At 33.2% G+C, this 12499-nt stretch overlaps 1 protein-coding gene across 1 annotated transcript; it reads right to left on the bottom strand.

Annotated features, from left to right (window-relative positions):
* Window positions 1-1900: 1900 nt before the first annotated feature.
* LOC128211866 (U4/U6.U5 small nuclear ribonucleoprotein 27 kDa protein-like) lies at window positions 1901-10849 on the bottom strand. Its single transcript, XM_052916975.1, has 7 exons — window positions 10693-10849; window positions 7394-7444; window positions 6770-6863; window positions 6191-6336; window positions 4880-4959; window positions 4013-4074; window positions 1901-2931 (listed from the first exon to the last, which is right to left on the bottom strand). The coding sequence occupies exons 1-7, from the start codon at window positions 10724-10726 to the stop codon at window positions 2877-2879; spliced, it is 522 nt and encodes a 173-aa protein (XP_052772935.1). The 5' UTR covers window positions 10727-10849; the 3' UTR covers window positions 1901-2876.
* Between the last annotated feature and the right edge of the window lie 1650 nt (window positions 10850-12499).

Here is a 12499-nt window from a genome sequence, read left to right as displayed (position 1 = left end):
ATTAGTGATAATATAAGTGTTTTCAGATTCATGACTGGAAGAAATGTGCCAAAACATGAGTTAGTCACTTAAAATAAACGATATTAATTAGAAAACTACACCATGGTATTCAATATAAAAATCATGTGTTACTTCGTGTAACTATTGACATGGAATTAATCTGAACATTTAAAACAAAATGTTTATACTGCTAAGAAGTCCAGTCATCGAAGAATGGTGGTTGATGCCTGCCACAATTCTGGCATGTCGAAGACGGCGAATGGCTACATCCCCCCGTCGACTTGACTGCCGCGCAATGAGGACAACCGGTGAAATGTGTTTATAAAGAGTACAGTCAATCCTGTATTAAGTGGCCACCCTTGGGAAATGATCAAAGTGGCTGCTTAAGACAGGTGGCCACTTAATCCAGGTTTGACATTTCTGCCACGTACATGTTCATGCATCTGGTGAGGATGCCAAGTCTTAATAAATCTGTTTTAATTTCAATTTTACTCAATAAAAATCACACAGTTCCAATCTCTGAGTTCACAAATAACAGTTATGTATTTCTGAAACTACCTGTAGTACCCAGAATGTGAAATTTCAAACTTTTCATAATTATACTACTTGTCGCTTACGCAGCCATCTAGCAGGCCAAGAAATCTTCACAGTCACTTTTTAACATTGTTCTAACATTACTGACAACAATGTATTTTTTAAATATACAAAGGAATTTCCTTAAAGTATTTTTTCTTGAATCTTTATTTTTTCACAAATCATATTTTTTTTTGATTCTAATTCACATTGAATATTTAGCATCAGCATGTGTTCTGTGAAAGGTTAACTGGATCCACGGATGTTTTGCAAAAAGAAAATGTATATATTAAATAACAAAATTTTGCACCATGTTCCTCAAGCTCTTATTCACCACAACTTTTCTGTAAAATACCCGCCCGTTAACTGGACCTTAATTTTTGGCAAAATCAATGCGCCAGAAAGTTAAACTTATTCCATCTCCTAGAGCACAATTTTCAGAAATGTTGATAACTGTCTGGCAGTTGTTCAATAATTCTGCTATTCACAAATGACATGCCAGCTTCACCAAACCCAAAGCTTTCACAATATCTTGACTTTTATCAGTTTCAAAAACCAGACGAGCATAACATATTTTAGCACGACTGATGGGACTTGCCACACATATACTAATGGCCAAAAGTTGTGTCCGGTATGGGTTTCATTTGTGCCTTGCAAATCCTCAATGCCAATTTTCAACACATTACTGTACCGGCAGTACTGGCTCAAATTCCAAATTCTTTTTTCATTGAATGCAGATTAATGTCATCTTTTCTTCGATACCAACTTTATGAGTGTGCGATATAAAACAAAACAGATATTATAGCTTTTGTAGACGGGACAAGATTTTTGGCCATTAGTATATATGTATTGTTATTGCAAATGTGTATACCAAGTTTCAAGCAAATATTGAACAAATGAGAAAATGAATTAACACATACAGTCCAACCCCTTTGGCTTGAACTCACTTGGCTGGATTTCCTCGTTGGCTTGAACAGGATGTTAAGGACCGATTTCATTCTACTGAAGGTAATCATTTCCGATTGGCTTGAATTTCTCAAGGCTCAAGGTATTTACGCAGGTCCCTAGGAATTCCCGCCAACAGGGCTTCACTGTGTATACAAATTGTTATTGCAAATTTTTGTAGCAAGTTTCAAGCGGGTATTGAAAACTGAGAAAATGAAATTTACACATATATTTATTGTTTTTGCAAATATGTGTACCAAGTTCAAGCAAATGTACGAGAAAAAGAAATCTTTGAACAATGCCAACAGCCATGAAGATTATGACCCAGAGGCTTTGAAATACCTAATTTTTTTCTTAATAAAACAGCAGACGAGCTAAAACCCAAGTTATCTACACATTTATTCATATAAAACATTAAAATCACAAAACAATATGGGTACAGGAATTTACAACAATGTTAAGTCATGATTTTGAAACAAGAGCACCACCGAGCTAACGCAAAGCCTTGTTGTATTCTTTAGTCGCAAAAGGGGAATAACTCAACAATGTCATAAGCCAGAAGTTATGGCCTTGCTGTACATGTGTGTCCTGGCAACAAATTTACCAAGTTTCATTTCAATATGTTTAATGGTTATCAAGTTAGAGCAAATGTTTAAGTTTGTGTGTGCGACAACAATGATACCAAGGCTACAACAAAATCTTGATATTTCTTTCTCATATACAAACAATGAGTACAGTGCGCGAAAATTGTATGATGATTCTTTACAGGATGTCATTTTTCCATTCAATACATAATGATATTATATTTGTTCCTTGGTTTAAGTGTTTTAAAACCATTACATATTTTTTTCTATTATACTCGTGTCAAATAACATTACATTGACTTGATTTTGCCCTACTTAATTAGCTTCCAACATTTTACAGCATAGTGAATAAAATCTTCATTTTGGCGATGATAATGTGTCATGTGTTGAAAGAGTCTTACACTTATTGCAATTGAATACAACATTTCATGAAACTCTGAGGAAAAATTATAAATTTCACAGATGGCTCAATTTATAACCTTTCCTAAACTTAGTTCATAATTTTTGGTATTAAATAGTAAGTGAAAGATTCTATATTTTTTTATATAACCATACATTTTAACCATGCTATATACAATGAAATGAGTGATTGCTTTTTCACAGCGTTGTCAAAGTTGAAATACACATTCCTTTTACTCTCTTTACTTTTTTAACTTCCTACATGTCACTAATTTGAAATCCATCATTCTCTGTCTGTATATTGGCCATATATTCCTCTATCTTGGGATTTTAGTCCCTAAATCGTTCTGTCTCGTGATAAAATACTGGGAACTGCTAGGCAATGAAGTCCAGAGGTCTGTTGAATCCACCTTTTCTGTTCATGTATTGTCTGAAACAAGAAAACAATTATTAGTTCAGGTTTCACATTCAGAAAATATAGTCAAATGTTGTTTTTGCTATATGTTTAGAGGTCAATGCTCCTCCTTCAAAAAAAACAGGGAATTTTTTCATCTAGGTAGGGGAAAAATATATACTTTTTAAGTAGAGGAATGGGGCCAAATTTCCGGCCAAGAGGGCTGAAAAAAACACTATAATCATTTATAGACAACTTATGTAAAACATTGACATTGCGCAGGCACAAAATCTGACATTCCTTTTGCATTTACCACAAGACAATATTAAACTGATGTTTACTTTTCTGCTGCAGTACCGGTATTTATGTATAGCTGCACTCTGATTGGACAAAAGGGAAATCATTTACCAAATGGTGAAAACATTATGTAATATGCAATATTACACATGTAATATTCCAGATACTAGTAATTAAAATGCTGAAAACAAATTTCTCTGCTTAGTTTTAGCTAAGATACGGTACAACTAAAAATTGTAAACATTTAAATTAATCAGATAACAATGTAAATATACAGATTTATTTAAAATATACGGTATGTGCATTCACACAGTTTGAACAATCTGTTAGTATGCTTGAGGGATTTTCAAAAACCACATTTGTTTTAAATTATGAGTCAATTAAATCAAATTAAAAGTCCCTGAATGGAGGTAATGATCTATCTGAGCTGATGCATCACATGTTTTATATGCATATATACATGTATGTTATTTTTAAACCTTTTTGTGAATGAGGGCATGTCTCCATGAATTGTGAATACACTTTGAATATACATGTGTACCATATCATTTTAAACAAAGCCACTGCTTCATGTATGGGACAGGTTTCTGTTGTTCAAATATTCAAGCTCCGAATTTTTAAGCATTTTAAGCCTATGATTGCATTTAAACACATAAAATTTTGTAGTTGTTGTTAACAAGTTAAAAATATTTTATTAGGATTGTATCTTTTAAGTCCAACTTTTTAAAAATATATATACTTTTGGGCTTGTGAATGGAGCTGAAATGAAGCCCCTAATTTCAGGGGATTAAAAACAATGTTACTACATATCTATTATTACCTGTATCTGCGTTTTCTTGTGATATTAGCGCAGTAATGTTCATTCCCGACCACTTGCTTGTCCTGAAAGAGTGAGTATATTGTAATTGTAGGATGGCTAATAGTATAATCAGTCATTGAAATTAGACTTTCGGATGAACAAGCCCAAATTCTTATACTATTGCATGGAATCATATTTTTGAACAAGCCCTGCTATATAAAATTCAGAATTTGAGCAAGCCCGGAAGACATTTTACCAGTGCAGGGCTTGCGGGCTTGTGCTAATTTCGACCACTGTATAATTGATCCATATTCTAGTTAAATAAGTTAAAGTGAAATAATTTGGCTATATGAAACATGGTACGGTACAAAAACTGGTTATGCATAATATTTTCGAGAAAATGGTCCAACGTAATCAGATTTAATGTTTAAGAGCAGTTAACAAGAGTGCTGCAAAGTGGAGCAATATGCACAATATACACCTATCAAAGGAAACATGTACACAGACATCAATTACAGACCGTATATATTTTGGAGATATTATGTGCACATTTTTATATTTTTTTGCATTTGGAGAATTGTTTTAAGTTCAACATCTCAAAGATACTATGCTCATTTACATAGTTTACCAAGTATGATAAAGATTGGATGAAAAAATGATCAACTTGGAGAGGAGCAGACAACATTGATGGAACCTTGATCTAAATATTCAAAACTGTTAAACCAATGGAGATATAATCAGATATTTACTAAGCAGGTCTTACCCTGAACAAACAATTGCATGTGGAGTCGGATTCTATCATTCAACATTTTCTTTAGTTAAAGAAATTAGGTAATTATTGAAGTCAATTTAATATCTTGTTGAAGTAGAAAGTCACATTCTCCTCACCTTTGTGGAATCAAAGCCGGAGAAGCCCATGACCTTCATAAGTTCTTGTTCATCTTCAGGCATAGCTTCTAGTTCTTCAGCTGTAAAATTGAGAAAACGGTTCTTGAACACATGTATAAACAGAGTAGGGACATATCGATGGCACCATTTACAAATGCCGAACTTACATTTTTGTACTTTTTCAGGAGATACAAAAACAATATAAAATGTCATATACAATGACATGTAGGTTCGGGTTTTTCTGCAACTTCTTACTCAATTTCAATTGGCTGTTAAGTCCGGTGTTTTAAGAAAAGGTGGCAAACTAAAATATGTTAATTAAAAGATGAAACCCCCGAAATAGCAAAACATGTAGGTTCAGCTTTTTTAAATGGTGCCATCAATATAGCATGCCCTTGGGCCATATTTTTGAACAGTCTCAAGTCAGATATACATAAACAGAGACAAAAAGATAAAATGTAAAATATAAATTTTGAATCATCAGTGTTTGGTATCACATCGAAAAAGTGTTTCATTAACTAAAACAGATGGCAAATTACCTGAAAATAACCCAGGGCCTTATAAAAAATAAACACACCACACACCAATTTTCAGAACCAAGAAAATATGTCATCAATTTCTTAGCGTGAGGCATATTTACTTTAAGACCAAGTTCTGCTTGTCATAATCTACATATAGCGTGTGAATAAGACATAAGATCATTCTTCTCAGTTGTGCAACTAACTTCATATTCTGTCTAGCCATTCAGGTAAGCAAACTACATGTACTTCATTCCATGGATACACTAACATTGCGTACAAGTTTAAAAAAAAATAACTTCTGTCACCATAAAAAACATATATTACAGAACACATTCAGGTTAGGTTAAACCAAAGGCATACTATTTAAAAACAACAACAGAGTGAGTTATTGATCAAGCCTTTTGACCTCAGTGTGAACAATTGCTAATATGTATGTGACTGTGTTTATTTTTTGTGGTTATTTTTTGTAGTGAATCATTTCAAAATCAGTTGAAGAGTTATGGTATAGACAAGTACATGTAGCTATATGACCTTTGACTCCAATGTGTGACCTTGACCATAAATCATTTATAAAGGTTCATGAGCAAAAAATACCTGGTACATTGGATTAATGTGGTGAACATTTGTGCCAAGTTTTTTTTCAAAATCCTTTTATTGGTTGAAAAGTTCAGGAGACACCAAAATCTGAATGGTCTGAGCAGGAACTTTGAATCTAATAAGGGTGGGAATCTTTGAAGAGCATTAACAGTTGTGGTTCTGCAAATTAACAATAAGTTCAGTATTGTGTTACCAGTGACGTTTTTGTTAACAGCCTGAAAGGTTATCTCATCTTCTTCACTTTCCTCCCCATGACCCCGACTTCCGTGTTGAGAGCTACTACGATCTTCCCGTCCCCTGTCACGACCTCCATCACGACCTCCATCACGACGTTCACGCCTGAAAAAAAGAATAATATTTAATTAATTAGTATTTCTGCAAATGCTTTGAGTCATCAAATGATAACATCCCTGAAGCAAATTCATGTTAAACAATATTCAATGTTTAATTTAAGCAAGACAGTCATCGAAATAAGACTTTTGGTTGAACAAATTCTTATACTTTGGCTTGGCATCAAATTTTTGAACAAGCCCTGCTATATAAAATTTTGAATTTGAGCAAGCTCGAAAGGCATTTTACCAGTGCAGGGCTTGCAGGCTTGTGTTTCTTTCAACCATTGGCAAGAATATAATGCTTACAGTGTTTCAATAAAACTGTCCAATTCGGACTCTTAAGTGTAATTTTGATTTATTTCCAAGACTGCAAAAATCTGTAAAATTGTTTTTTGTCTGTTCAAGCCATTCTTAATAGAATACTGTGTTTTTGCGCAAACCTGTCATCTTTGTCGTATCGCCTCTCCTTGTCCCGTGACCTTGACCTTGATCGTCTCCGTCTATCCCGAGAACGTGAGCGACTCCTTCTGTGCCCTGAATGACAGAATTTATTTGCTTTAAAATTAACACTCAAAGATTAAGCACAAGTTGTCATCTGCCTTAATAAGCCAAGTTATCAAGATTCAATAAAAAAAATCCAACTTTTAACTTTGAGTATTGGTTAGATTTAATAATAATCCAACTAACATAGCATTCGCAGAGAAAAATCCCTAAGACATGCTTATACTGGTGAAAATTATCTTGAGGACCCTCAACATTATTTATAATAATGTCAAAATTGTCAGTACGATTTTATGTTTTAACCCTTTAGCGCATGTATACGAGATAGGCCGACATTTAAGGAAAATGAAACTAGATAAAGATCTACAATTCTCATAAAGATAGGTTTAGATGGTACCAGAATATATTTTTTTTTATCATTTATAGTTTCTATACGTAAATAATTACGCTAAAGCCCCCTACCTAACTTCTGAACACATTTCCAAATTTTGTTACGCCTCTATATTTTTTTAGGAAAAGCCTTGAATTTGGCCGGTACAGGTAAGATTCTTGTATGAACTTACTGCGATGTCTTTCTCTGTCTCTGGATCGTGATCGATCTCGGTCTTTACGATCTGAAATACAAATTTACATCTGACAAATGGTAAAAGGACAATAAACACATTTACAAGTTCATAATAAAGACAACTGAATTGAAACAAAAAATGTTCACATTCGAAGGCTTTATGACATCATGATTTATAATTTATTAAACAGATTCTGTCATAAAGTGCAAATTTAAAACAGAAGTTGCAGGGTACTCGATAAGTTTCAGTTGAACCGTCTCAAAAAGTAAAGTACGAGTAACTAACCAGCTTCTACTTGAAATTCATTTAGTTTTCCAAATTTGAACCGGCCCAATTGCCATTTGAACCGACCATTTTGGCCGGCAGCTGGTTCTTATTGAGAACACTGAGTTGTCTTGCAAATATCTGCTACTATTACCAGATCAAAAACTCATTTTTACTGTGTAATTTTTTTCTTTGTTGACATTGTAGTTTTTGCATTTTTTTATGTGTCCCACTCATATTTTACCAGACTTGGCTAGTGGGTAAGACAGTCAGGTTTGGCAATTCTGTAGGATTTTCATTGTTTTTGAATAGTAATTCATTAGGTTTGATGTTTTGGCAAAACTCCTGTGGTATAAATATGAAATAGCTAGAGCCACTTTTCAACGGCATTCTAGTTGGTTATGTTGCTTTTGAATTCTCAAATAGAAATGTTAACATTATTTATTTTATTGGTCCGTATTAATGTCCATGGTTCGTAATGTCCGTAATTCACTTAAATATATCATTTTAGTCTTTAGACCAAACACCGAGTCAAATTCCTGTGACTATTTCTGAACTCCTTGTAAAAATCTGACACTTCTGCGAACTTTATTTTGATAATATTTGTTTAAAGGATAATTGAATAATAAAAAGGGAGCGAGACAAATCGGCCCCTTACCATATCGGCCTACTACCAAATCGGCCCCAAAGACGTTTCGGCCCTGCCATTTCGTCCCTTAATTTAATTCACTCGAGACGTTTCGGCCCCTTACTGAATTTCAACAGAGACATTTCGGCCCCTTACTTTTTATTTTATTTTTTATTTAATATAAAGAAAAAAACATATAAATTTTCAAATTGTATTTCAAAAGACGTTGTATATGAGATCTGTAAAGTCACAAATAGACATTCATGAAATATATTGATAAGATTGCAAAAGCATTAAAATCTAAACCCTTATCTTGAATATCAAATTTAAAAAAAAATATAAGAATATACTTTGTTAAAACTGTTTAATATAAATCAAATATAATAAAAACTTCAAAGAAAACTTGTCTTTGATCAATGCATTCTTTGCCAGGCAAACTGTTGGTGTTGTAGGTGTGAAAAAAGACTTTCAAAGACGTGTGAGTGTGAGTGAATAAGTGTCTTTTATTTCTTAATGTTTTGTGTTTTGGACTTTTGATAATATTTGTAATGTCTGATTCGGATTTGTGTATTGTGTGTGATAAGGTTGTGAGGCCGCTGCAACAGGCCATCACCTGCAATGAATGTGACAGATGGCAGCACCGAGTCTGCGATACAGGTAAGTGTCAGCAATATTAATGTTGTGTAGACAACCCTAAAATGTATAATAAATCTTTCAAGATATGGCTATGTATGTAACAGCGAGTTATCCCATAATTCAAGTTATTTTGAATAAAATGTTAATGTAACCAAATTATATCAAAGCTGTTGTCATTGACACCGGACTGGCAGAATATGTGTCAAAATATTTATAACTAACATTGACAAGTGGGAATTTGTGGACATTATACTTGAAGCACACGCGTGTCTGACATGGTGTTATCAACATTTAAAGATCTATATTAGCGGGTTTCTTTCATGTTTTTTTCTGTAAATTAGTTAAGTCCAGCTAAGTTGATGTCAAGGTGAAATTTCATGTCATAAATGTATCAATAAATCTAAGATAATGCATGATTAAATTTAAAGCTACGCCACAAATTCAATCGTTTATATGTCTTTCCATATTTTGATCATTCAAATTCAACTGATAAATGTGGTAAACTGTTTTTCCATATACCTTTACGTTTCAATGCATATTAAAGTTTGACTCTGTTCCCAGAATATAAGAAATCATTACTTAATAGTTGTAAAAACTACGCTTTTTAAAATCATCTAGTTTAGTTAAAAGAAGTATGTACCCTACTAATGATAAACATAAAAATGCACACTTATTCATGATTACGTTTCGTTGCTGTGGACTTTTTGTCATTTTTTTGTGACCTGAGTGTAGACGAATAAACTTGTTAAGTGTCACAGTTCCAACGCCTGACACCCGTGTGGAATGTGACAATTCGCAATAAGACCGTCTGCCTCGAAAATATATAACATCTTTTAACTATCAGATTTCTTTTTTCATGAACTATTATCCATCTAAAAAGGTATCTTAGTTGATCAGAGTTGATAACTTCAAAGCATTTTCTGGTATATCAAAACAATTGTGTAAACTGTGGTGAATCTTGGATTTTGAAGCAGGTAGTCATATATCAAAATGACAAAATAGACATAGTCACAATATGGATGCATCATGGTAAAAATGATCATATAAAATATGTAAAGAGATGGATGGATCATAATATATTTTTCCTTTAAAGTCTATGGCAGGCCCTCCGATCTGTTTTTTCCAGGGAGTCAACTAAATGGGTATGCCTTCCACTGGTGTCAGTCCGTTCTGCGCTACGTTCAGCACCTGTGGCTGCAGGCCACTTATTAGCGACGAGTTTTTTTTAACTCGATTTATTCTTATAAAAAATTCTCATGAATAAATGTATAAAAAAAATATGTTCATATGTATATACGTGTTCAAGTAAAAAGTTATTTTCTTTTAAATCTATTTTTTTATCAATACCTTTTATGCAAATGATATATGGCTTTATGTCAATAAACATATCTCATTACAACTGCTATAAAAATAAAAAAATGAAATTTTATGTTTTTTTCTCTTATATTTAAAATTAAAAAATAAAAAAAAATAAGGACCGAAACGTCTCCGTAATCAGGGGCCGAAACGTCTACTGCATGGGGCCGATTTGGTAAGGGGCCGAAAAGGTAGCCGTTTCAACTAGGGGCCGATTTGGTAAGGGGCCGATTTGTCTGGTAGCCAAAAAAAATAGGGAATTTAGAACAAGAATATTGAAATAAAAATGAGGTAAATATTGAAAATAAGACCAAGAAATTTAAGTTTTAACCTCATTGATTAAAATCATTTGACCATGTTTTCACAAATTGTAAAAAGTATCAGTTAGAATCACATTTAACGAACAAATTACCTCGTTTTGGAGATCGGCTTCTACTTCTTGGCATCTCTAGGGTTCAACCAGACCAAACTATTTTAAAATGTTTACAAGATTGAAACGTTTCGATTGCGTTAGGATATTTTACTGGAGAAGTTTTTCAATTAAGCACCGGTGCATATTATTACAGCCATACAGGATTATATATTTTAAAGGAATGCAAAACTTAGAAACGCAATTTATTAACAGCCAATATTCATCTTTAATATCTGTCTTGTAAAATGTAGAAAGGGTGAAAGGTTGTGAGTACTTTTATTATCAATAAAACAAACTAAAGGCCGATACACATTTCCAATCAATTTTCCCATCCGGTATCTAAGAGCACCTATATTTTCTTTTGGGTCAATTATAATCTAACGCAGTAGGCGCTTTCATGGATTCCAAGGCTCAAATTATTTATAACAGAAAACTCTATTAATTATACCCCTAATATGTGCTGAAATTAAAAACACTTGGTAATAATTTAGGATTCATACTCATCAAACTATATTTTTTTTTTTAATTGTTTCTATTTAATCACTCACTCATTGTTTACCTTATAAATAACTGAATCGTGCAGCCTGCATTTATTCAGCATTTTCAACATTCCGGGATTTCATTTTTAAAAAGCAGATAAGTTTATTGTTAGTGGGATCTACTTTTGCTTTTCATATTCAATTACTGTAGTAACTGTGCTAAACTCCTCATAGAGTTTACTTTCCTTCACTAGTCTAGTAGACAGTATTCACTGCTGTCATGCAAATCACATGATCATGTTCAAAATCACATGACCCTGTTCAAGAACTTACTTTTTTGTGTATTTTAGATATGAAGCATTTATTTTACTTTATTTTATAAGCCAAAAATACTTGACTTTGGAATATAAGTACCACCTAAATGACCGCCAACAAGTCGTATGATGATTTTTTTGCTATGGCAGACTCGTGACATCCACCATCCCAGCATAAAGTAGCGAATGGTCCTTACACAGATAATCCTCGTGGCCATAATTTGAAATTATCTCCGTTATAAATTCAAATTTCTACGAAAATATTATTGCCTTCTATTAAACACATATTTATTTGTGTCATTATGCCAAACACATGTTCAGATATCATAAAACACTTACATGTGTTAATTGTTTATCAAGTATCCCGATATTCTGTTAATCTGGGACAAATATGACATGTGGACATGAATAAAAGGGTATTCGTGATCTAAAATATATGTATGTGATAATAACGACTAACAATTATGTCATTATTTTTCAACATCGATGCATACTATTACTATACATTCTTGCATACAGGACGTGTGTTTCCGGACAACAAAACAAGATGAAACTTCACAAGTGGTCTAGATCATCTAATTATCGATCACTGTAATCAAACGCGTGTTTGATGTGTTGGGAATTTGTATCCTGTTCGGATTTGTATTGTCAATCAGTAAGATAGAATAAAATCAATTTCATAGAAACCGAAAAGCTGAAATCAAGCTATTTTTCACAGATTGCTTGAACAACTTGTAATATCATATAGAAATGTCATGTATACATTTTCAGAAATAAATACATAACCAGTCAACATGCCTGAGACAAAGCCCATTATGAAGGAATGTCTGCCAAAACAAGGTCTCACCTTCCATGAAGACATGCCTACTGTCGTTATGTGCAAGCCAAAACTGCTGCCGTTGAAATCTGTGTCATTGGAAAAAATGGAAAAAATGCAGCGGGAAGCCCAAGAGGAAATTAAAAAGCAGGAATTGGAAGCCCCCGAGGAAGAAAACTTTGGCATCTACTAGTAAA

Source organism: Mya arenaria, chromosome 12 (assembly GCF_026914265.1).
Source record: "Mya arenaria isolate MELC-2E11 chromosome 12, ASM2691426v1".
Classification (NCBI taxonomy): Eukaryota; Metazoa; Mollusca; class Bivalvia; order Myida; family Myidae; genus Mya; species Mya arenaria.
The sequence above is the reverse complement of the archived record's forward strand: the minus strand, read 5'-3'. Positions and strand labels throughout refer to the sequence as shown.